This window comes from Macrobrachium nipponense, chromosome 5 (assembly GCF_015104395.2).
Source record: "Macrobrachium nipponense isolate FS-2020 chromosome 5, ASM1510439v2, whole genome shotgun sequence".
Classification (NCBI taxonomy): Eukaryota; Metazoa; Arthropoda; class Malacostraca; order Decapoda; family Palaemonidae; genus Macrobrachium; species Macrobrachium nipponense.
In genome coordinates this window covers 51,211,690-51,239,530 of record NC_061107.1, presented here as the reverse complement: position 1 = coordinate 51,239,530, position 27,841 = coordinate 51,211,690, and the positions used below count along the sequence as shown (strand labels likewise).

Below are 27,841 nucleotides of genomic sequence, written 5' to 3'. Positions count from 1 at the left end.
AAATCTGTGGGACTGATGATAACTTGTCCCCTGGGACCTGACATTTGGCTCGTGAGAGCCAGATTCTGGTTTAGGTTAGGGGTCTTTCAGTTTGGCTTTCATCAAGATGTTTGTCACTGATGCAATTGGAGTGAACCCAGGATTCTTTCCTGGCTTCTCCTTGAAGCAAGTTTGTGTCCTAGAAATTGCTTTACTGACTTCGCTATTTCTTTTCTCTTGGCTGATGGAATCGACAGAGTATGGGAGGATAGATTCCATTGAATGCCCCAGCCACTGAAAGTTTGACTCCGGAGTGAGTCTTGATTTTGTCCTGTTTATCTTGAACCCTAGATACTCCAGGAACTGGATTACTTTCAGTGTGGCTTTGCGACATTCCTCGACTGTTGGAGCCCAAATCATCCAATCGTCGAGATACGCTACTACCATGATCCCCTGCGACCTCAGTTGTTGGACGACCACTTCCGCCAACTTCGTGAACACCCTGGGTGCCACGTTCAGACCGAAGGAACTACCTTGAAGGAGAATGCTTGATCTCCTATCTTGAAGCCCAGATAAGGGCGAAGTGTCTTGCAATAGGGATATGATAGTATGCGTCTGTAAGATCGATAGAGGTGGTGACGGCCCCACGGGGAAGTAAGGTCCGCACCTGCGAGATGGTGAGGCATTTTGAACTTGTCGCAGCGAATGGCCAAGTTTAAACGGGATAAGTCTAAGATTACCCTTCTTTTTTGTGAGCCTTTCTTTTGGAACGCTTAGAATAAGCGCCCTTGAAATTTTAATCTGTTGACTCTCGCTATTGCTCCTTTCTGAAGGAGGTCCTCCGCATACTCCGTCAATTCTTTGGATGGAAGTTGAAGGAAAGGTCTGGGTGGGGGCGGTATTCGCAACCCAACTCCCAACCCAGCCGGCCTTTCGACACAATACTTTGTGCCCATTTGCTGAATCCCCACCGGTGACCGAAGAGAAACAGCCTCCCTCCTACCTTCAAGTTCTCATTGCTGGCTGGTAACCTCCGCGGCCTCCCCGGAAGTGTTTCCCCTATTAAGGGACCTTCCTGATCCTTTCTGACGAAAAGGATCCCCTTACCTCTGCCCTCCCCTACCCGACGCGGTCATACTGCTGAAAAGGCCTGGCCTTCGAACACTTGGTTGAATGCTGGGGAGAACAGCGTAAGAGGTGGAAGGTTGAGGCTGGGGGGAAATCACGTAGATGGGCTGTGATTGAGCCTTGGAGGTAGAGGGTTGGGCCGCCTGCACCAACGGAACAGTCGAAACAGGCCTGGGCGCAGCGTTGTTGTTTTCTTTTGGCAAGGCTGGAAAACGTCTGGGTTTCCTCTGAGCCTTACCCCTTGCTGCCTGGTCTTGGCGTCTCTTTGCAGTGAGACCCCAACGATCCTTAAGGCTTTGGTTAAGCCTTGTCGCTTCCGCCTGGACCTCCTTTACCCATTGCATCAGGAAGAGGTCTGCTCCCAGATGTTGGATGAAAGCAACTTATTCGGTTCATGCCGAATAGTTGCTTCCTGGAGGACATGCTTCCGACAGTTAGTTCTGGCTGTGGCGAACTCAAACATGTCAGACTGAACCGTTTGTGTCAGTGACTTGGTGAGAAGCTTAAAGAGTGGCTCAGAACCGTAAGAAATGGTAGCCACTTCCGTCATGGCCATGGTGTTAATGGACCTGGCTAGCCTAGTCTTGGCCTCAAACTCCGCCTGAACTGAGGCTGTCCGGAAGTCTAGGGCAGCTTCTCACCAAACTGATCCCATAGCACAGTCTGGTTTTTGAGTTTGCCCGCCGAAAAAAGTGTTGGGCAGATCTTCCACAAATTCTCCGAGTGAGGGGAGCAAAGGAGTGTGGGTCTGCTTCCCTTAGCTGTGGTAACGACTCCCCCTTCTGGGCCGCTGGGATAGTGACCGTAGCTATTTTGGTAAGGAAGGGAAGCGGAGTTCCCTCTTCCATTGTGAAAATGGTGAAGGGACTCTTAAAAGGTTGAATCTTCGTGTTTGAACAATCCATGTCCTCTAAACACCTGAGCCATTCTCTTTGAGCCTGGTCACGTGAGTAGAGGACTGTCTCTTTAGGGACCTTGTCATCTCTAGTCATGGCTGCGTCAGTGAGTCTGGCGTAGCCAATGAACGGTGGCTGTAGACCCTCCGGGTAGAACTCGAAGTCCTCAATCCTTCGAGTACCACACTCCGGAATTGAAATAAGGTCCGTCCTGGAAGGGGGCGTATGACGCCAACCCTCCAGGGGTTATTCATAGAGAACGGAGGCAGAGAGTCATGAGGTGGAAGCTGAGCCATACCTGTGCCGAAAGGTGGGGGAGTAGCTAGAGGAGCCTGGCTAAGTTCGGCGATGATGTTATCCTGGGAGGTGATCCTGTCGGACAACCGGGAGAACATCTGCTCCATACTGTTTTTCAGAGAACCGACCAAATCCCCCATGTGTTGCAACAGACCAGCATTGGGATCAAAGCCGGAGCTGCTGCGGAGGTGGTTGGGTAACTCTCTGAACAGGTACCAAGGGGAGAGGAGAAACGGCTGACTCCGCCGGAGTATGTGGTCTCTCCTTGAAAGACCTGCTCCTTGAGGATTTGGAGCCGGACCAGAAGCTCTAGACCTCTCTGCTCCGGGGTTCGTAGCCGGAGACTTGCGAGATGTTGACGCCGACGAAGTCTTTTTGGACGACGACGACGTCTTGCTTAGGGTTTTCACAACCGTCTGTCCCTTGACCTTAGGTCTTACTGAAGCATCAGGAGAAGTATAAAGGAGCTCAGCTCCTGTAAAGCCTTGGAAGGAAGCTGGAGAGTTAGCAGGAGTAGAAGACCCAGTGGCGCCCAAGGAAAGCCCTTGGGCGTCCAACGTACCTACCTCGACCAACAGGTCGTCAACACCTACCATTGGCTCTATATTCAGATCAAGTGTCGCGACTTCCGATGAGGATATCTTGGCCTGGTTCCTTCACGAAGCGGCGAGCTGTTGCTGGATCGCCGCCATAGTCGGGCTGCCTCTGCCGGGTCGACGTAACCCGTTGACTTTGCCGCCGGGGAAGATTAGGACAGCCAACCTCTTCTCCAGAATGTATGGCTGTCCCTTGGCGGCGTTCTTGCCGAAACCGCCGACCAAGCCCTCAGGGTTGCCAGGGCGGTGTCTCTAACGGCGGGAGCCTGGAAGAGAGGGGTATTCGTTAGTTTTAAGTTTAAACTTAAGATTAAAACTTAAGTAATAGGCTTAGTCTAAAAACATAGGGGATGCGAGATCCCATATAAAACAAGCTTAAGTTTAAAATAAGAGACTAAAATTAAACTTAAGAACTATAACCTTTGTAGGGATTAGCGAACGGAGTTGGGAATACTTACCCAACGTCCAAGAGCTGGCTCACCAGATCGTAGCAAATGGTGCAGGTCTCGTGGAACCAGACTTGTAGGATTCCCGTGCGGAGTCGCGCATGGAGCATGGGATCTGCAGACTTCATGCCCACAGGGGTCCTGGAGCATGGCATTGCATCCTGGATCTCACAGTTGGTGGTCTGTAAGTGAAAAGATACATGAGCATCGTAAAAGACATCACTTACAGGCTAGAAGGCTAAAAGAACTCCGCTGCATGCCGGAGCGCGAAAAATTTTGGGCATAACCCCTCCCTTACCGCCTGAATAGGCTAGACCAAACCCCGGAGAGATCCGGTGTGATAACTTAGTAACGGAGGGATTTGGCTTAAGGTAGCTTAAATTAAACTTACTATAGTTTAAATTAAATACTAAACACTTAACCTAAAGCCCTAGAACGACTAAGGAATAAATCCGGTGCGCGGCGGTGTTCATGTCGCGATAATCAGCGAGACGGGGTGGTTAGGAAAGACCAACTGTACGCCTGCAGTCCGTCCGCAAGGTGAACTAGCACCTTTCCACGTGAATGCCGGAGCTCCGGTAAATTAAAGAGCACCAGTAAGCCCCGGGAAAGAGCGAGAGGGCGAAACAGACTCGAGCTAACAACGGAGCGACGGAAATAACGACCGGAGGGGGGGAAGTCCAGTCCCCCCCCTTAGTCATCCGAGCGCGCCGTGAAGCAAGAGAACGGTCAGGTCCAGTCCTGGGTCTGTCCAGCCCCCCCTACTCCCTCCGCCTAGGGAGAGAGGGAGGCAGGCACGGGTATGTGGAGCGAGCGAGGACAGACCTACCCCCCCCCCCCCCCCCCCCCCCTACCCCCCCCCCCCCCCCCCCCCCCCCCGGCCCTATGGAAGAGCGGGAGGAGGGTTAAGGTGACTGGACAGGCGCCTGGCTGCTCCGTGATCACATGGTGACCACGAAGCCGGTAACATGCGAATACAATGAAACAACATAGCCTAGGTTAAAGCAACCAACTAATCAGTGAGATGCTATACAGAAGCAAACCGAACTGATGAGCGGAAGCAATAAATGGTGGAGACCAATGTTTAATACGGAACCTAGGCTACGTAATATGCCAGACGCCGTAGGCTAACCTAAAATATAAAATAATCAAAAATCACTTAACGTAAAGTAAGAAAATAAATCAGTAGGAGAAAAAATCCAGGAGTGTACGACTAACCCGAAAGAAAGTCTACACTCAAAGCTAGCCGGGTGCCGGGCCGATACTAAGAGCTGTGGCTAGGGTCTGGATGGAAGATGCCTACGCAAGGTAAAGAAGACATGCATGCATGACATAAACCCAGTAGGCTGGACCCCTAACATAAAATAGATAACTAACAAAAGAGCGTAAGGTAATAAGGGAAGGTTCTAGGTATGGAAGACCAAGAACGAACCCGCCACGAGGCAGAACCATGCTGCCATGCTTCCGACCAAGAGCCCGTATTTATACCTAAAAAACGGCAAATACTGACTCAAGGCCGGAAAAAACCCAATAGCAATAACAACTGATTACGTAACTTAGCTGCTGCGATGGCTGCACGCTCCATAATTAGTAAATCCAAGATAGGGGCAAAAAACACAGAGCAAAAAAGGGCACGTGTGTACACGGTGCGCTAACTGAAAAGGATGGCCACCAGAGGCGCAGCAGTCGGCAGCATGGGATGGAGTAGTATAGTTGCTGCCCACTCTGTGGGTCGGCTCCCCTCTAGTGGGGATTTTGTAGTGGGAGATTTCTATTGGCAAGTGGTTCGTGGTAGTGGTCTCACTCGCCATAGTGTTCATACCGACACCCTCTTGGAGGGTGAGCGAGTCAGTAGTACTGACCTTTTCTTTATTTTATTTATTCTCTGTATGTGTAGTACATTTACCTTAGAAATAATGGATTAAAGGATATTTCGCGCAGCGACATGAACTGAGCCCAGAAAGGGCACTTATTGTGATGTTTTCCTTATTTTTTTGCTAGGATTACTCACACCTGTAAATAACCTATTATATTGTGTCTAGTTTTGAAGATTAATATAAGTTATCTTGGATAAATTTAAGTATGTATTATAATCTTTGTAGTCTTAAGTTTTCTAGATTATAGTACTTTTATGACAATTGTTTTTTTATTTTTCCTTTACTCATTTTATATCCTCTTTCAAGCTTGTGGCCATTTCTCTGGTACTATTTCACGAAGAGACACGGGCTGAGCCCAGAAAAGGGATTTTGACGAAGGAAAAATCTATTTCTGGGCAAGGGCCCGTGTCGCCCAGTGAAATCCCACCCTTCATTACACCCACCCTTGGGCCCAAGCTTGACAGTCTAACTCCAAGGATGACCGCTAGAGGCGCTCGTGATGGCGTCGGGAGCGCTAGTAGTAGTAGTAGCTGGTGCGGGCTTTGTGTCGGCTCTCTCAAGTAGGGGGATTTTGTAGAAGGATGGATCTAAATGGTAAGAGACCAGTGGTAGTGGTTTCACTCGCCCCAGAAACCATACCGACACCTTTTTATATAAGGTGAGCGAGTCAGAATACTCTTGACATTCCATTTTAGTTTTTTCTCTGGTAATGTTAGTAATATTTACCTGAGAAATGTGTGCTAAAAGGACATTTCACTGGGCGACACGGGCCCTTGCCCAGAAATAGATTTTTCCTCCGTCAAAATCCCTTATTTAATTGGCATTTTATATTGCTGGTTCTCCACACAGCAATAGTGTGTCAAATGGGGTAAGGTAATGTCGTACACCTTCGGCTCCCTAAAAGGGCTTCAGCAAGGGGGCACTCTCTCCATACCTGCTTAATATGTACACAACTGCCCTGAATGTCAAACTGAACTCACTCCTAATGAGGTGCACTGTCAACAAAACAACTATAAAAAACATGTTACACTGACGATATGGTTCTGATTTCCCCATCAGTGAAAGGTCTCCAACAACTCATCGACACTTGCTACCAATACAAATATGCAGTGGAATTTGAAATTCTATACTATAACACTGGCCTGCGTTGCAAAACTTTTCTACAAAGGTCAAAGGTTTGCCCACTGATTTAGGACCCTTTGTGCATGCGAATTAAAAATTACAGCTCATTTTCCTGGGTCAGGTCTGGTTTCCAAGATACAGTCTATTTCTATTCCAGCATATTTTTCCAAATTATTGCAATTATCCAAGCATTTATGGGTTTTGTTTTTACAAAACCGGGTCGTGGGTAACATTGAATAATGATTTTAATTTCTCTTTTCAGGTCTAGATATGTAGTAAAATGGATCGGAAGTGTAAAAAGCATCCTAGTCAGTTCTAGTTACATCTGTGGACATGTGGTTCTTCCAGACCGTCAAGCAAAAATCACGAATTTTGTGAAGGCATATCAAGCTTACTTTGGAGTCAAACTAGGGGACCAGAATAAACCATTCGCTGCTCATATCTGCTGTAAAACATGTGTAGAGAACTTATGGGATTAGAGGAACAAGAAAAGGAAGAGTATGCCATTCGGTGTCCCAATGGTGTGGAGGGAAGGGAAAGATCACATTTCCGACTGCTACTTTTGCATGACAAATCTAAAAGGGATTTTCCTTCTGCCATAAAGCCAGTCCCCTACGACCCTGATCTTCCTTTTCCTGAGCCAAATGTCACCATGGAATCTAGCTCTGATTCCAAATCTAGTGACATGTCTGATACAGCTGAGTGTGGTGCAAACAGACCAAAAGAGGATGACTAACCTGTGCCTTTGACCCAAGCCAAACTCAATGACCTGGCACGAGACCTGAACCTTTCCAAGGAGTCTGCCCAGCTACTAGGATCTCGTCTTCGAAAGAAACATCTACTGGCACCAGGAACAACATTCTATCGGTATCGGGACCGCGAGAGAGAATTTAGAAAATTCTTCATGTTTGATGAAGCATCTTCACTGGTCTACCGTAAAAATATTGCCGACCAGATTGAATTACTTGGTCTGAAGTCTGATGTTATGGAATGGAGACTTTTCATTGACTCATCTAACAGAAGTCTCAAGGCAGTTCTTCTGAATAAGTTTTCATTAATCCCTGTTGGGCACTCAGTTGAAATGAAAGAATCCCACAAAAGCATGGAATGCCTGTTGTCTGCTCTGAACTACTGGGAACATGAATGGTTGAGGTGTGGAGATCTTAAAGATGTTGGACTCATCCTAGGACTTCAAGGTGGTTACACAAAATATCCATGCTTATTGTTTTGCTTAGCTGCTGACCTTGTTTCCATTCAAAGTGTTTATTGTTTTGCTTAGCTACTGACCTTGTTTTGTTCAGTTTGTAACAGTTCAGCATTCCAACCCAGGTATTAAATGTTCATAATCTCTTGGGTTAATGAATTTTCTTGTTTAGATACGGTTTTAACAATAGGCACGGATGTTTCTATATCTTTTAGTCCAATTAATGGTTCTTTGCAGTATGGTGCGGGATTGCGGGATAATGGGTCAGCTATGATATTTGCTTTCCCATGTAGATATCCTAACTTGGCTCCAAAGACCTGAAGGATCATATGCCGCCGAGTTCTTTTGGGACTGTGATTAAAGCCTTTGAAAAACTCGGTAAGTGACTTATGGTCAGTAAGGACTTTAACAGGATAGCCTTAGATTATGAACTTAAAATGTACTAGTGAGTTAACAATACCTAGCCCTTCCTTGCCTATTACTGCATATTTACTTTCAAATGGCTTTAGTTTACGTGAATAAAAAGCTATAGGGAAGAACTGTTTATCATATTGCTGAAGTAGTTCCCCTCTTACCCCTTGGTCTGAGGCGTCTGATGCAAAAAAAAATATTCCTTATTTAAATCAGGGATTTTTAAGATAGGTGAACTGCATGATTACAATTTTAAGATATCGAACACCTGTTGATGCTTTTCAGACCATAATAAATCTACGCCCTTCTTCGTAAGATCTGTTAAAGGAGCTGTCATGATTGAAGAGTTACATATTTACATACGATTGTAATACCCACTACAGCGCGAAAGTGCTGTATCCCCCTTACGTTAATAGGTACCGGAAAGTTATGAATAGCCGACACCTTACCATGGACTACTTTAAGACCTTGACTAGACACATAAAATCTAAATAAACATGTTCAGTTTTTAAAAACTCACATTTAGATATTTTACTCTGAGATTATTTGTCTTTGTCTCTGTAGCACTAGCTCTAGTTTATGTGAATGTACTTCTAAGGTATTAGAAAAGATTACAAGATCAACCATATAGGCATGTAGGGTATCCCCTAAAGGTCTCCAACCACTATTGTAATTGGGGCGCAACGTAAGCCGGAGGCATACATAAAAATTGATAATGTCCCCTGAGTGTGCTGAAGGCGGTGTATGAGGTACAATCACTTAGGTAATGGTATCTGGTGAAAGCCTTTAAGTAAGTCCAAGCTGGTGAAAAATTTATTCTGACCTTACAAAGATAAGATATCGTCGGTACATGGCACTGGAAAACGATCGGGAATCATTTCCTTGTTTAAGCGACAGAAATCTACGCAGATACGCCAAGTCCGATCTTTTATGGCATGACGTTTGAGGGAAAAATTATATGGGCTATTTGATTTCCTAATGACTCCTATTACTAACATTTTTTCAACTTCGCCATTTATCTCTATTTTGAAATTTCTTTGGGAGTCTATACGAAGGTACGTATATAGCTTTATGTTTGTCCTTAGACCGTATTTTGTGTTCGATGACATCCGATTCCCCCAGAGATCACTCGCTAGTGGAGAAACATCCTGGTATTCAGATAAAAGATAAAAAAAATTTCTGCTGAATCACCTCTGCTTGAATGACTTTACAGATATTACTTTAGATGGAGTATAAGAGAGATTCATCTACGACTGGTTGGGCGTGATTAAAAATTAGCAACAATGAAAAAATGCGATATTTATATGTATGTATAGGTTTTGTGGATTACTAGATTAACTTGCTGCTGTGAGTCAACCGTGTATAGGGCATTGTTCGCGGAAATTGTTATATTTCAGAGTGTCGGGAAGGATTAAAATTTCAGATCCCAGCAAAGTCTTTTTACACACTCTAAGACATTCAAGGGTGCATGCGTCTCGAGATTTTGCGTGCAAACTGCGACTGTGGTTGTGGGAGAATTCTGTTGGGTCGTTGAACAATATCACGATTTATGAGACAAATGATTGGTTCCTCTATATAAGTTATTATTTGATTAACCCTTAAACGCCGAAGCGGTAAAAATCAAAACCTCTCCCGAATGCCGGAGCCAGTTTGGAGTAAGCGCGGAAGCGGAAAAAATAATTTCAAAAAATCACAGCGCACTTAGTTTTCAAGATTAAGAGTTCATTTTTGGCTCCTTTTTTTGTCATTGCCTGAAGTTTAGTATGCAACCATCAGAAATGAAAAAAAATTATCATTATCATATATAAATAATGCGATATATGATAGCGCAAAAACGAAATTTCATATATAATTGCATTCAAATCGCGCTGTGCGCAAAACGGTTAAAGGTAACAAGTTACTTTTTTTCGTTGTAATTTACACTAAATTGCGATCATTTTGGTATATAACACATTGTAAAACAATAAAAGCAACACAGAGAAAATATTATCACAAAATGATGCATGAATTCGTAACGCGCGGACGTAAAAAAATATTTTTTTTTTAAATTCACCATAAATCTAAATATTGTTATAGAGACTTCGAATTTGTTTCAAGATGAAGATAAATTATGGAATATTACGATACTGTAAGAGTTTTAGCTTACAATTGCAGTTTTCGACCATTTCGGACGAGTTAAAGTTGACCAAATGTCGAAATTTTTATATAATTTTTTTTATATGCAATTATTTCGGAAATTAGAAAAGCTACAACCTTCAAATATATTTCCTTTTATTCTACATGAAATTGCGCACATTTTCATATATAAAACTCTATGAAATGCCTAATATGAAACGGAGCAAATTTTCCGAGAATGCAAAGTACGCATTTCTTAGATTTATGGCGGAGAATCCGCACGCGGAGGGAAGGAAAGTCTTTTTCATAAATTCACCATAAATCGAAATATTGTGCTAGAGACTTCCAATTTGTTGCAAAATGAAGGTAAATGATTGAATATTACTAAAATATAAGAGTTTTAGCTTACAATTGCGTTTTTCGACCATTTCGATAGAGTCAAATTTGACCGAATGTGGTTTTTTTCTATTTATCGTGATTTATATGCAAATATCTCAAAAATGAGAAAAGCTACAACCTTCAATTATTTTTTGTTGTATTCTACATGAAATTGCGCACATTTTCATATATAAAACTTTATGTAACGGCTAATTTAAAATGGTGCAAACATTACCACAATCGCACGTATGATTTTTCTGAAGAGTTACCGCACGGACGTAAAGAAAATGTTATTTTTTTCATAAATTCACCATAAATCGAAATATTGTGCTAGAGACTTCCAATTTGTTACAAAATGAAGGTAAATGATTGAATATTACTAAAACATAAGAGTTTTAGCTTACAATTGCGTTTTTCGACCATTTCGGTAGTCAAAATTGACCGAAGGTTGAAAATTTGTCACTTATTTTTTATATGAAAATATTTCAAAACTGATAAAAGCTACAACCATGGGTTGTTTTTAGTTGTATTGTGCATGAAATTGCGCACATTTCCATATATAAAACTTTATGTAACGGCTAATTTTAAAATGGTGCAAACATTACCACAATCGCACGTATGATTTTTTTCGAAAGAGTTACCGCGCAGATGTAAGAAAAAAGTTTTTTCATAGATTCACCATAAATCGAAATATTGTGCTAGAGACTTCCAATTTGTTGCAAAATTAAGGTAAATAGTTGAATATTACTAAAATATAAGCGTTGTAGCTTACAACTGCGTTTTTCGACCATTTCGGTAGAGTCAAAGTTGACCGAAGGTTGAAATTTTGGCCCTTATCGTTATTTATATGGAAATATTTCAAAACTGATAAGAGCTACAATCATGAGGATTTTTTTTTTGTATTCTAAATGAAATTGCTCACATTTCCATATATAATACTTCATGTAACGAATAATTTAAAACGGTGCAAAAATTATGTCAAAGTAACGAAATAATTTTTGAGATGTGTCACTGATACTTTTTAGTGCGATAAGAAAGAAATTCGCGCTTGTGCGCCTGCGTAACAATTGTAAACAAAACAACGCCTTGATCCGTGAACTCCCAGCATCCCCCAAGGCGCGTAATTCAAAAGTTTTAGGCTGGTAGGCCTATAAGTATTTTTCCGCGAATTTAAAAAAAAAACTTTTTTGAGTCGACGTATGGTACATCCCTTCGGCATACGGGGGACATTTTGACTCGACGTTTAATACGTCCATTCGGCGTTTAAGGGTTAACTGTCTTTTTTTGTTCAAAACGGATTTTAATATGTTAGAAGGTTTATAGAATTTCCTTTGATAAACACGCCTTATTTGGCAGGAAGTAAGATAATGTTTTGTATACCCATAAATGGATATCTTACAATTACACTTGATACAGGTCAATGTTTTTTATAACTATAGAGGTATCCGTAAGCGCTCGCTTATTGTATTAAAATTACGAGAACCTGCTCTGATTACTTGATACGGTCGTGATTCACACGAAAATTCCTTTTTAATTCAAAAAGGTATTGGCATGAATGATCCAACATCGCTTTTCCTTGCTCTGCTAGAGTCGCTTATTGTGTGGAATGTGCTTTGTTTTGAACACTTGGCAGATTTGACTGACCCTGACCGTTTGACTAGATGACGCAGTAACCAAGTTTGCTTAAGCACGATTTGTTTGATTCTGATTTTTAGGGCTACTGTTTACCTATTTCTTTTTATAATAATTAGGATTCTTCTCTTTATTACCATCGGCAACGTATTGTGTGTTTTTAGCATTCTGTTGTTGGTTACGTATAAAGCAACGAACGTAAGAATGACTTGAACTATAAAGAATTGAGCGATTACTATTAAAACAAGTTATCTATTGCGTTTTATTATGAACTATATGTACTTGCTGTGGTTTTACTTTCATTCTTTGCTAGAATTTGAAATAGTGAGAGATCCAGGTCAGCGCATTTTGACATTTTTATGGTAATTTGTTTATATGAATGTTAAGTATGTTAACCTAATGAAAGTGTTTATAGACATGTTATTCCTTGCAATCCAGCCGTATTTTTTAAAGTTAAGTTGAGTGATAGGGATTCGATTTTTTAAACATAACTCAAGGCTGAAACTGCGATCGGGACCTTGCAAAGGAGCATTTATTGTCATGACCCAGAATAGTGTTACCTCTAATTTATCCAGATTTGTACGGGTGTTCCACTTGTTTTTGTGTGTTTTCTTATCACTACGGTGCCTAACTACCCTATCCATGCATCTGTATAAATACAGATGTCCACTGCGTAAACGCATATTCACTGTTTAATATGATTTGTTACGTAAAGAATTAATAATCACCCAAAATGATAAAATTAACACAGTATATGATTATGATATTTCAGTAGAACTTCTGGAAACAGAAACTCAAAGATAAAAACTCGCAGTAGCGAAATCCCAATGATGTAGATAATTTCTGTAAAAAAGTAAGATTAAGAATGTCTTGTAACTTCAGCCACAGGATCCAATGAATAAAAAAATTGTACTTAGCTTGATTTTGTGGGAAGTCACAGTGTTCCGATAACGACACGCGGCCTTGGCCCTCCTTCTCTGTCTAGCGGATGACCTGGTTTGGCTTGTGTTTCCCCCGTGCGCGGCGTTCGTTTTTTTGGATGATTCGAATGAGAGACGAAGCTTGCGTTGCCGTAGGAAGAAGACACGTCGGGTTTGTTTCTTGAAGTTATGCAATGCTGAAATCACTCACTAAACGTTGATACTAAGTTGCTTGAAGAATCTCTTGCTTTCGTCGTCGTTGACTTGTGATATGATACATTATTCGTTATTCTTCGGAAGACGTTGAAGAGTTCTTGTTGTTTTCTGAAGTTGCTCACTAAATTATGATACGAAGTTGCTTTAAGAATCTCTTGCTTTTGTCGTCGTTGACTTCTGATATGATACATTATTCGTTATTCTTTGGAAGACATTGAAGAGTTCTTGTTGTTTTCTGAAGTCGCTCACTAAACGATGATACTAAGTTGCTTGAAGAAACTGTTGCTTTCGTCGTCGTTGACTTCTGATATGATACATTATTCGTTATTCTTCGGAAGATGTTGAAGAGTTCTTGTTTTTTTCTGAAGTCGCTGCCTAAACGATGATACTAAGTTGCTTGAAGAATCTCTTGCTTTCGTCGTCGTTGACTTGTGATATGATACATTATTCGTTTTTCTTCGGAAGACGTTGAAGAGTTTGTTGTTTTCATCCAACCGCTGCCACCAATGAAAGGGCTGTTGCCTTATATAATAAGGCGCCCTATGAGGTTATATTAGACTTGCGATAATCTTATGCTAAGTCGGTTGGTTATGCACTTCCATACTCATTGGAGTGTCTTGGGGTTTGATGATAACTTTCGAAGTCGGTATCTTCTTTGGTTATGACGACGATATGTTAAACTCATGATGATATTTTCTTTCTGATGTGAGGTTCTAGTAGAAAACACGAAGTATAAAAAATAGTTCTATTCTCTGAGATTACATGATGAAGATCAGATAGGATTGTACAGGTCTGCCAATGATGATGGCTAATTCAAATCTACATAATGAAGCTTAGATAAAGATGTACAGGTCTTCTAATGACGATGGCTTGATCGCTTCTGCCAATGATGATGGCTAATTCAACTCTTGACTACCATCTCGTTTACAAATCATAAAGGAAGCAGACAGTAGCTCGAACATATGAACATACATACAGATGACACAGATTACAAATCACGTAGGCCGTTTGAATTATAGGTCACGGTAGTTGTCTCAAGCAGGAAGCTTGGACTAATGTTTTCAAAACAAATGAAGGACCACAGGTGACGGCACGTCATCTTAGCCTACTTTATTGTATACGTCATCTTAGCATACTTTATCGTCTCTGGTCTGATCACATTCCTGCAAGCAATCTGGTTGACCTCTTGGGTCACTGGTTTTAATTAATTATAGTTTTAGTTTTTATATAAATGGAATAACATTCCATATTCTTATTATGTAACACTTACATATCTAGATCTCCTTTCTACCTGCCTCACCGACATTCTTCCTGTGGCTCTGCCACCATGTAGCCTTTGTCATGCCTTGGATGCCACATGTTGTACATAGTTATGATGTTTCCTTGTTTTTATTTTAGGATTACCCACACAGTCTGTTATATTGTATTTAATTTTAAGGTTAATGTTAAGTTACTATGTTTACTCTTAAGCCTTCAGTATAATTATTTCTAGTTCATAAGTTGATTTTAGATTATACTAATTAACCTTAATTGTTTTTCATTTTTCCTTACAATATGTCATTGTACTCCTTTGTTCCAAGCTTGTGGCCAATTCTCTGGTACTATTTCACGTAGCGACACGGGCTGAGCCCAGAAAACTGATTTTGACGAAGGAAAAATCTATTTCTGGGCAAGGGCCCGTGTCGCCCAGTGAAATCCCACCCTTCTATTATAACCCCACCCTTGGGCCCAAGCTTGGGGGCTAACTCCAAGGATGCCGTTAGAGGCGCTAGTGGTACCGTCAGAGGCGCTAGTAGTAGTTGTAGCTGGGAGTGGGCCTTGGATCGGCCCCTCTCTGGTAGAGGGATTTCGAAGAAGGATGAATCTAAATGGCAGAGACCCATGTATTGGTTCACCTCGCCCCAGAAACCATACCTACACCTTTATATATAGGTGAGCGAGCCGAATATTCTGGCATTCCATTTTAGCTTTTTCTCTGGTATGTTAGCATTAATTTACCTTAGAAATGTGTGCTAAAGGGACTTTCACTGGGCGACACGGGCCCTTGCCCAGAAATAGATTTTTCCTTCGTCAAAATTCCTTTATTATTATTATTATTATTATTATTATTATTATTATTATTATTATTATTATTATTATTATTATTGGCTATGATATCATGCTATAACTGCAATTATAAAAATTTAATTTTGTTTCATTATAGTACGTATCTGTAAATACAAGATGGCAGTCTCAGTGGAATTTCTTAATATCAATGCATTTTTGTTGCTGTGCTATCATCATGTGTAATAATAATGTATAACTATGGGGTTGTACTTTTGAGTTAGGCTTTCTTATTCATGTTTTTATTGTATCTTGGCTCATTTTCAAGAATGAGTGTGTGTGAAGTCCTGTTGCTTTTCCATCTCCTATGGTAGAATTGCATAGAGGTTACAATAGTCATTTGTTCTATGTTCATTATCCTCCCACTAAGGAGTGCATGTCCAACATGAAAGTTTTCTATCTCACACTCAAGAATACTTCTACATAAAATGACCAGGTTTGTATACATAAAAATAGAAGTTAATAAATAGAAGTTACTCAAGAAATTAGGTATTTTATCTCTTAAGAAAATGTAGGGGCCAGGAGATTTATACAAATTGATAGTGAACTTATCGATATTTTCTTTCATTTTTACCAGGCATTCACACAACCTAAACACACATTTGCAGTGAATGCAGAATTCAGGCACAAGTTTTGCAGGGAACTTGTACGGGAAGGAGTTGTTGTGGCCTTTTTCTTGCACATAACTGACACACTTCTTCAGTTTTGCCATAAAAAGGATAAAGATCCTGTGCTTCTTTTATTGCTTTCAAGAATGTGCCTTGATCTTCATACATCTACAGTTCATTATCTTGTAAGTAGAATTTATTTTATGTGGCCATTTATAGGTTACTAGAAAAAACCTTTGTATGTATTGGTGCGTAAAAAATATAATTAGTAAGTGTTTAGAGATAATAGGTGAGTTTGTTGTAAGGTGCAGCTATTTCCCATATTTTGGAAAAAAGGAATGCTGTGTTCTTGCAAAACTTTGAACCCTCATGTTCTTAAAACAAATGCTAAACCATCATTTTGCCCGACTTTTGTCACTATTTAAGGAAAATTATCTAATTCCTGAAATAGCAATTAGTGATAAACAGTAGGTTTTGTTGACCAGTAAGCTCTTGTAATGTATTATAATTTCACCCACTGAAACTTCACTTTTATAATTTGTAGGCTACTGAAATGGAAGGTTAACTGTTCTCTTTACCAGCCATTTTCAAGTTTGATCCTCAAAATTTTTCAGTTCCTGTTTTATTTTTAAATGTTTGTTGCTATTTGGTTTAATTTTAATTGTCAGATTTTTAATTAGTTATTAGTTGTAATTATTTTTTACTACAGTTAAGCCACTGTGATGAGCAATTACAGCTGGAAGATAAAACTGGGCTGACACCACTCCACACCATTACAGATGGAATGAGAGATGCTGGACAGCGACTTTTGAACCATTATGTACATACGCAAGGTGCCTCTGTTAGTCAAGTGAGTTCAAGAAATCCTTGAAGTTTTTGTGTAAACTATTGGTAAATTTTTAAAATGAATATTACCTCTCAATTATGATAGCTATAAGTAAATTTTTTAAATGAATCCCACCTCCCTATTACGATAGCTGAGCTATTTCCCGTGGCAGGTGGGAGGACGTTACAGTGTGAAAAGTAAAAAATTAGGTAAGAGGATCGTTTAGTTTTCCATTAAGTTTTTTCTCTGTTGTCGGCCTGTGAGGACGTACTGGAGACTTTTACATAATCTCATTGATTAGATCATTACCTGAATTTGATTTGGGTTTTCCCTTTGTTTTGCATTTGACATTACAGGCAGTCCCCCAGTTAACAGGGGGTTTCTGTTCCTGACAGCATGACTATAACCAAAAATTGGCAATAACAGTGCCAACCCCCAGTTATCAGCACTGATAACCAGGGATCAGCGCCAATAACTGGACATCAGCGCTCAAAATCCAGTTATCGTCACCACTACACAAGCCCCATAAAACCAGATTGCTGACCACCGAAGCTGCCAATAACCCGGACTGCCTGCATATAGAATATCTTCCAAAGAGGAGAAAGACAAGTTGTTTCAGTCTGTAAGGTAAGAGGGTGCATACCTGGCTTTACAGTCCATCCCTACCTTTTGTGGTTTTGGATTCACGGCTTCTTCCAATATTCACAGATTTTTTGTAGAACTTATCTCCAAATTATTTGCGGAAAATTCGGTAATTCGCAGATTTTTCTGTTGAGAAATGTTCACAAATTACTGTAGGGTGGTACTACTTCAGTTTTCATACACACTCCTTTCTGGAACCTCCTACGATATCCGAAATATACGAAAACCCGAAACAATAATTCCCATAAGAATAATTCCAGATCCCCAAAATATTAAAAAAAATTCATTTTACAGGGAATAAAGACAGTTTTACTTTTACATGCAGAAAAGAATGAGAAATAAATGTATAAATGAATAATGAACATTAACATCACTCTTAACTTTATGGAACTCTTGTTAGTGTATGGAAGACGGAAAGGAGGGGAGAGGGAGGAGGAGAGGTTACTGTTTGGATGGAGAATCCCCCTCCAGAAGGACTTCAGGTATCATGAACCTTTCTGTGGTTACTTCTCTATGTATTTTAGTGGCACTGTGTGAGGTTACTTCCCCACTTCGTTTTTTACTGGCACTAGGACCAGCTTGAGAGTCACTGGACTTCTGTCGAATAACAAAACTGTACAGAGACATTTGTTTCTGACGTCTCTGATACAAAACTTTGTCATTCAACATGTTAGAGACACGGATTACAGCGTAATTGTTAGGATGATGTGTCTCAGAAAATTTTGTAAATCACTCTACTTCGCAAACATTTCTTTGATCACTGAAGTAGGCACAGTATCCCTCTCTCTTCCTCTCTGCCATCTGTTGCTGTTCCTGCTGAAGGTCTTGTAGCTCCTCAGTGGTTAGCTCTTCCACATCCTTGCCACTCACTTCCAAGCCCATGGACTTTCCAAGAAACACAATAGACTTCACAACAGGTAAAGGGTCTTTGGGGTCAGCCTCAAACCCCTAGAAATCCTTCTTGGGGTAGCACTCTGGCCACAATTTTTTCCAAGCAGTGTTCATTCTTCGGGAAGTCACTTCCTGCCAACCCTTGGCTATAAGGCTTATGCAGTTGATGTTACTGAAATGATCCTTCCAGAACTCTCTTAGGGTCAATTCAGTGTCTGAGGTCACTTCAAAGCACCTTTAGAATAGTGCCTTGGTGTAGAGTATCTTGAAGTTCGAGATGATTTGCTAGTCCATGGGCTGGATGAGAGGAGTGGTATTAGCAGGCAAGAACTTCACAGTGATGGATTTGAATTCATCTAACAGCTGGTCTTCCAACATAGGAGGATGCACAGGAGCATTGTCCATTACCAAGGGGGCACTTGAGGGGCAATTGATTGTCGTTGAGGTATTTTTTAACACGGGCCAAACACTTCATTTACCCACTCAGCAAAAATGTCTTGTGGCCCATGCCTTTTTATTGGCCTTCCACATCACAGGCAATTTATCCTTTATGACATTGTTCTTCTTGAACACTCAGGGAGTTTCAGAGTGATACACAAGTAAGGGTTTTACTTTAAAAATTCCCTCTGGTGTTTCCACAGAACAAGAGAGTTAGCCTGTCTTTCATAGGCTTGTGCCCTGGCAATGAACTTTCCTCTTATGAGAGATAGGTCCATTTTGACATTTTTTTTCCAGAACAGGCCTGTTTAATAACAATTGAAGACCTGTTGTGGGAGGAATCCTTCAGTTTCAAGATATTCTTTGAATTCACCAACGAATTCTTCAGCAGCAAGTTTATCCGAGCTCGCAGCCTCCCCATGCTGTACAACAATATGGATGCCCATACGCTTTCTGCTGGCCTTGAAGTCACTAAGAGCAGCACATGTAATTTTCTTACTTTAATTGGCATGCAGCATCCTTGCTTAATCACAAATGATTGCTTCAGACACACCATTCCCACTAACTGTTTTTCAATGATCCACACCATCAACAGCTTTTCAACATCTTCCACTAGTTGTGATCTCTGTTTAGATAACGACTTGACCCCTTTTACAACATCAGCTGCCTTGATTTCATCTTTATTTGCTAGGATAGAGCTGAATGTAGACACTGACTTGCCTCACATCCAGTATGGAGTTGAATAAAAATGAAGTGTCAGTTGAGACACACCCTCCACCATCTGCCTCTTTGGAGGCGGGGCCAGTGCATGCTGCTCTGGTACCAGCTTCTGTTTGTGCCAACTCCTCTTTTGAGGACAAACCAGTAGATGCTGGTCCCCCAGTGCCAGTCCTTGCTGGTGCTTCTGCCTCATTAGAGGCAGAGCTGGCTAATGCCAGCAATACCAAGACACATGAGGTGGTCTCTTTAGAGGAAACCCCTGCTCTCTCTGTCTCAATTGAGATGGAGAGTGAATAAACTAAAAAAAAAACTTTGTGTCAAAGACACTGAAGGAAAAGATGTTGGCTCTATGAAAGTGATAATTCCCCCCAAGAAGCCAACAAAACTGCCCATTAAAATGCCTTCCCCTAGTAGAAAAAAAGAGCCCTCCCAGTCTTGTAAAAAGGAACCATAATGTTGGTCCCACACATTAATAAATTCACTTTCATTATTCAGTGGAACTGTCAGGGACTACTAGCTAAGTATGAGGAAGTAAAGCTTATGCTCTATGAGCATTCTCCTGTAGGGATATGTTTGCAGGAGACCATGTTAGGTGAATATACCCCTTGTCCTAGGGAATATGTTCACTACAGAACCAAATTTGATTTAGAAGTGGGAAATCACGGTGGATCTCTCATCTACATCCGTCAAGATACTCCACACTACCAAGTAAAACTAAATATTCCACTTCAAGCTGTGGCTGTACGAATTAATTTAAGAAAGAAATATACCCTTTACATTTCACCCACTAGTTATGTCTCCCAAGAGAACTTAATACACTTAATGTGGCAACTATCAGAGCCAGTTTTTCTTCTTGGCGACTTCAATAGCAGACATCCATTGCGGGGGGATGTAACATCAAGCCAAAAAGGGAGTACAATGGTATCTATAATAGAAAATGAAGATATAGGCCTTCTTACTGGAGAACCTACCCATTATCACATTCAGACAGGCACTGTCTCCTGCATTGACCTTTCAATATTTAGCTCCAATTGCAGTATTGATTGTAATTGGAGAACAAGTGATGACTGGCATACAAGTGACCATTTTCCAATTATAATCAGAACCAATGATGGTCCACCTATCTCAAGATCACCACAATGGTGCTTAGAGAAAGCAAATTGTAGAAAATTCAAAGATTTGAGTTAGTTGGAAGGGGATGCTAAAGATTTTGCAAGTGTAGATGATGCCATTGTTTTACTCAATGGAACATTCCATACTGCAGGCCTCGAACTAAAGGACTCTTCAGGAGACGGCCAGTTCCCTGGTGGTTAGAAGACTAAAGGCTGTTACACTGAGCTACAAAGTCATCATTGACCAGGTGCCGTAGACATCGCACCTTGGACAATGTTATTTACAAACAGTGTAGGGCACGATTTCGAAAAGCTATGAAAGCTGCCAGAAGACAAGCAGGGGCCGGATATGTATCCTCTATTAATAGCAGAACACCAGTCTGTAGCATTTGGAAGAAAATAAGAAAAATTCAGGGTAAATTTACACCTAATCTTCCATCAGTACTTAAATTGAATAATAATCATGTCACTGATGCCACAGAAGTTAGTAATGTTTTCTGAACACTTTGCTCGAGTCTCTGAAAAATCATGGTTCCCCAGGACATCATTTCAGAATGTTGGAAGAAGAACAGGTACTTGACTATTCATCAAACAAAGCTGAATCATAAAATATTCCTTTTTTGTAAGGGAATTTGACTCTGCTTTAGCTAGGAGCAAGAACACTGCCCCTGGTCCAGATGAGATTCCTTATGAAATGTTGAAACATTTCAAGGAACACAAAACTTTTTATAATCAGTATTATCAATAGAATATGGGATGAAAGCAGCCACCCGAGCATATAGGAATTAGTTACCATGTTACCATTCCTTAAGCCTGGAAAAGATCCTCTCTGTGCAGCAAGTTACCGACCCATTGCTTTAACTTGCTGTTTATGTAAATTGATGGAAAAAATGGTAAATGTAAGGCTGATGTGGTATTTAGAGCACAAAAATATTCTAACACCTTCTCAGTGTGGTTTTCAAAAAATGCACTCCACCCTGGACATCTTACTGCAACTTGAAGCCTTTGTTTGTGAAGCATTTGCCTCCAAACAACACCATGTGACTGTTTTTTTATATAGAAAAGGCATATGACACTGCTTGGAGACATGGGATTCTGAAGACTATACATAATAGTGGTCTATTAAGCAAATTACCTTTATTTGTAAAATCTTTTTTACATCGTAGGTATTTTAAAGTTAAAGTTGGCAGGACTTTATCAGACAAAAGGTGCCAAGAAGGTGTTCCCTAGGACAGTGTTCTCAGTGTAACACTTTTTGCTCTGGCCATAAAGAGTTGCAGCTGTTATTCCAAGAGAGGTCTCAAGACACAGTTTGTGGATGACTTGTCAATATCCTTTGCTGCCACCCGGATGAATGTAGCCAAAAGAAAGTTACAATTAACAATAAATAAAATAGTAAATTGGGCTGAGAAACAGGGTTTCAAAATCTCTGTAAGCAAGACTACTGCTGTCCACTTCTGTCAGATCAGGGAGGTGCATCCTGATCCAGACCTCTATTTTTATAGTCGTAGAATTCCATGTGTAGAACGAGCACACTTCTTAGGCCTAGTTTTTGACAGTAGAATTAATTGGGTCCCCCATATCAGACACATAAAAGCAAAGTGCCTAGAAGCTCTACACATCTTGAAGGTGCTTTCTCATACCAGTTGGGGAGCTGATAGAAATCCTTTACTAAAGCTTCATAAATCCTTAATCTTATCTATCAAAGCTGTCCTACGGTTGTGACATATATTCTTCAGCTTCCTCATCTATATCTAGTGTGCTAGTTGATGCAGGAGAAATGCCCCTTGAACTCCATCGTTAGTCATCATTACTTCGGCTGGTTTGGAGTGCAAAGACTCCCCCAATCTGGCATTTGTTGTGGCAAATAGAAATATTTTGTTGTTGTGGCAAATAGAAATATTTTTAATGGTTTTTATGACAGTCATCGAAGGTATCCCACTCCTTTTAACTATAGAATTAAAAAGATTTTAGAGGATACAAATATTAAAAAATTTCTCATAATTCCTTTTGTGTATCCCAGTACTCCTGTGTGGAGGTTACCTGATGTGAAATTCTGGAGCAAAGAGAGATAAATCTGATGAGGAAATTAGGGCAATATTTTTAGAGCATGCATCAGACCATTCAGATACAAGTTTTATATTTACTGATGGTTCCAATTCCAATGGTGGCATTGGTTATGGAGTTTTTAGTGATTCTTTTAACCGAAGAGGTGCACTTCCTTCAGTTGCCTCAAACTTTACAGCTGAACTGTATGGCATCTTAGTAGCACTGGAACATATTGCAACACTCCAGTCCCTGGAAGCTTCAATACTGATCATCCTTAGTGTTGAAGATCTTGCAGTAGATCTTCTTGCACCAAAGTAGAGGCAGCATTGTTTCTTTTTGTTGGGTTCCTGCCCATGTGAACATATCGGGAAATGAAGAGGCAGACCAACTAGCCAAGTCAACAGCACAAACTTTGATACCAAGAAAATGCCTTGTTCTATACTACGATACATTCCATGATATATGGAAATCCATCCAGCATTTATGGGCACTTTAGTGGGACAGTAGGCCCCAATAAAATGAAAGCAATCACTAGTCAGACACACCCTTGGAAATATGACCTAATACCAAGGAAGTGGGAAGTTGTATTGTGTAGACTACGTATTGGCCATACGCGATTAACTCACGGCTATCTGATGGATGGGGAGAATGAGCCCTTCTGTGATGATTGCTTAGTTCTGCCGACCATTAGGCGTTTGCTGGTTGAGTGTCCCAGTCTAGTGGAACTTAGGAATTGTTTTTTAGCTGATAGTAGTGAAGCAGGTGGTAATTATAGCAGAAGCTTGTCTTCTGAAACATATTTGACAGCTGTGCTGTCTTAGTATATTCTTTTTATTTTTTCTCTTTTCTTAAGTTATACTGTTATGTGATTAAATTAATTTTAAAAAATTTTATCAGAATTTTTTTTATCAAATTTATTTATAGTTCTTTTAGCAAAATTTTATTTTTAATTTTGTTTAATATATTATAGAAGTGAAAAGATCACATTTAGTATTCGGCGTCAGTGACCTTGGTAGTTGTGACACCAGATAACTCACAATCAATCAATCAATCCAGTTTTACAGTGCTTGGCTAAGAACATCGTTAACCAGATTTTTTGGTGACAGTAAGTGATTTTCGGTGTCGGTAAATGGTTGATTGGCATCAGTAAGCAGTTTATTGGCGTTGGTAAGCAGTTTATTGGTGCCAATAAGCAGTTAACGGTGCCGGTAAGTGGTTTATTGGCATTTATGATGTTGTATATGCCACTTATTACCATAATTATTGTCGATTTTCAGTCAGTGATGCTCAACCAGGATAGAAACCCCACCATTAACCAGGGGCTACCTGCACTTGAGTTGATGCGGGTCCCATCAGAGATCCGTGTACCTGGAGCTCCTGATTAACAAATGGATAGATAATCTGCTGCTTTCTCTACCCGAGTATTTGGGGACACTTAAGTAGAGGTATGGTATACTTATAACAATTTGTGAAGGTGACTCCATGATACTGGTAAAGGTAACTTGGAGTTTCTATGAAACCCAAGTACCTGGGGAGACATGGTTCTTCTTAGAGGTTCACACACTCGGAGCTTCTGAGTCACATACAGGGTGACCTTCGGTTGCTCTCCCTACCCGAGTGTCTGAAGAAACACGGACAGAGGTATGCACTAGTCCAGGAAGGTGACCTCTTGGAACTAGAACCAGTAGTCCACGGTTATCAGCAGCCTCGGTTATTGACGATCTGGTTTTATGGCACTTGTCTAACGATGATGATAGCTGGGTTTTCGGCGCCGATATGCGCCAATCCTTACTTATCAGTGCCAGTCCCCGGTCATCAATGCTATTATCAGTAATGGAACCTTGTCCCATATGTGAGAACACTGCTTGGATTATTTGTACACCTACGACAAGTCTAAGTTCGCTCACGGGCTGAACAGTGGAACCTGGCTAAGACTTTCATCAGAGAAGTTCGAGGTCACCTGCCCAGACGGGTCAGCTGCGGAATCTCATCTGTTCATTGCTGACGGCTGCATAGGAACCATGACCAACTACACCTTCCATGGAATAAACACCATCATCCAGGGGAGAACTTATTTCACAAATTACACCTGGGGGACCACTCACATTGCAGCACTTCCCCTTCCTTACAATCCCTTCGTCGCCAAGACAATACCTAGGTACTGTGGATCCCATCCAGCCTGTTTTCACGTTTAATGAAGCCTTCCACTATTATGCACTGCTAGCCACGGTTATATTTATTATAGTGATTATAATTGTCACTGCTGGCACGAAATGGTCATTGAACCAATCTTCGAAGACCATTAAGGTAACCCAAGCCTTCTTGTTGATTTCCAAATCACAGGGAGTTGACTCTTGAAATGCCCTTGAAAGCCCTGGGATTCTCGGCCAAATACACCAGCAAGGGCTTCAGTTTCAAATCACCACTTGCATTGGCCCCAAACAGCAAGTCAGTCGCTCCTTTCCAGCTTTATGGCCAGGTGCTGACTTCTCCTCCTTGGAAAGGTACGTTCGATTTGGCATTCTTTTCCAAAATAATCCCAGTCTCATCCACATTAAAGACTTGGTCAGCCGTGTAACCACCATCCTTAATTATCTCAGCCAAACCACCTGGAAAATTTTCTGCTGCTTCGCTATCAGCACTAGCAGCTTCACCTTGCAGCTTCACATTATGCAAATTTGCACGAGCCTTAAAACGGTTAAACCAACCTCTACTCGCGGAAAATTCACCACCAGCACTGCCTTCGCCAAACTTTTTCACTACTGCCTCATGCAGCGCTCTAGCCTTCTCCTGGATCACACTTAAGCTCACCGGAACACGTCGCTGGTTCTGGTCCTCCAGCCAGATCATGAGCAATTTCTCCATTTCAACAATGCTCTGGCTACGTTGCTTCTCGTTTATCACCGTTGACTTCATCGTGCAGCATCCTTAACATGCTTCAGAATACGTTCCTTGTCCTTCACAATGGTTACCACCGTGGTCCTGCTCAAGCCTAAAGAACGGCCTATTTCGGTGTTAGTTTCTCCCTTCTCCGAACGCTTTACCACGTCATATTTGACCCTCCATCGTGATGACCTTCCTCTTCTTGGATGAACTATCATCGGAGGAAGTACTTTGGCGTTTAGGAGCCATTGTAAATTTGCGAAAATGGCAAGGAATTTCAGCAACGTCTTAGCACACAACCGAACTGAACTTCAGGCAGACACGCGATTGAAGTGGCGTCCTTTCGTATTGTTACGCTTGGCGTCCTCGACCGTCCGAGGTCGTTGTTCGGTCAATTTACCATACAGTTTAATAGCGTTAATTAATTTATGCACCTCCGCTCAAAAACTAGTTCTGCATATGAGGTATCGTTAAAAAGCATAACAAAACGTCGTAACCTTGGAATTTGTGTTGTAATCTAACCAGAAACTTAGTTTTTTTAATTATGTACTGGAAACAAGCAATGATTTTTCATTATTTGCGCTTTTGGACTGTTTTAAACTGCGCATCCCAAGTAGTGTATTCATTCGCCCGCAAACTAGTTCCGCATATGAGGCGTCGTCACTAAAAAAATTCAAAAAATACAAAAAAAAAAAAAAAAAAAGTGTCAAAAATCATCATAACCTCAAAAATTTTGTTGTATGTAACCAAAACATATTTTTATTATATACTGTGCTAAACTATAAAGGATTTTTATCATAGCATGTGTTTTTGAAAGCGTCGTTAACTCGGAGCGTCGGAAGCGTCAGCGTTCGTAACCTCGGAACAAGCGTCGTAACCCAGGACGGATTTTCCATTGAATATTTAAGAAAAGCGTCGTAACCTCGGAACGTCGTAAGCCGGAACCGTCGAAACCCGGGGACCGCCTGTATATTATATATATATATATATATTATATATAATTATATTATATATATAATTATATATATATATAGATATATATTATATATATAATAGATATAGTATATTTATATATATATATATAGAGATAAATATATTAGATATATATATATATAGATAATATATATATATCTTATATATTATATATAGATATTATTATATATATTATTAGATATATATATATATATATATGATATATATTAATATATATATATATATAGATATCTAAGAGATAATATATTATATATATATTATATTATTATTATATAGAGATTATATATATATAGGATATATATAATAATAATATATATATGATAATAGATATTAATATATATATATATAACATATACATATAGACAGATATACATATATACATATAATTATATAACCATATATATATATATACATATACATATACTATATATATATATACATATACATTATATATATATACATATATATATATATAGTATATATATATTCATATATAAATACATATATACATATATACATATACATATATATATATATAATATATATATATAAACATATACATATATATATATATATATATATATATATACATATATTATATATATATATATTATATATTAAATATATATATAAGATATATATATATATATATTATATATATACATATAACATATATACATAGATACATAATATAACATTATTATATAATAACATAATAATACATATAATATATTACATATACATATATATATATACATATATATATATATATATATATGACATATATTATATATATATATATATATATATATATATAGATATATATAACATATACATAGATTATATCTACCATATATATTATAATTTTATATATATAATAGTATACATATAATATACATATACATATATATATATACATATATATATATACATATATAATACATATATATATATACATATAGATATATACATATATATATATACATATATATACTATATATAACATATATATATATATAATATACATATATATATATACTATATATAACATATTATATATTACATATATATATATATATACTACATATATATATATACATATACATATACATATACTAATACATATAACATATATATACATTACATATATACATATACATATATATATATACATATAACATATATATATACATATACATATATACATATACATTATATACATAACATAATATATACAGCTATACATATAACATATAATATATACATATATAATATACATATAACATATTATAACCTATATATATATATATTATATACATATACATACTATATATATATATTACATATATACAATATAAC

General features: G+C 39.4%; 1 protein-coding gene across 1 annotated transcript in view; it reads left to right on the top strand.

Annotated features, from left to right (window-relative positions):
• The window catches only part of LOC135215781 (vacuolar protein sorting-associated protein 51 homolog), a 98,911-nt gene that overhangs the window by 25,804 nt on the left and 45,266 nt on the right, over positions 1–27,841 (top strand). Inside the window, exons 3-4 of the mRNA XM_064250732.1 lie at positions 15,898–16,113; positions 16,638–16,778. Coding sequence (XP_064106802.1) covers positions 15,898–16,113; positions 16,638–16,778 — 357 coding nt within the window. The remainder of the gene's footprint in view (positions 1–15,897; positions 16,114–16,637; positions 16,779–27,841) is intronic.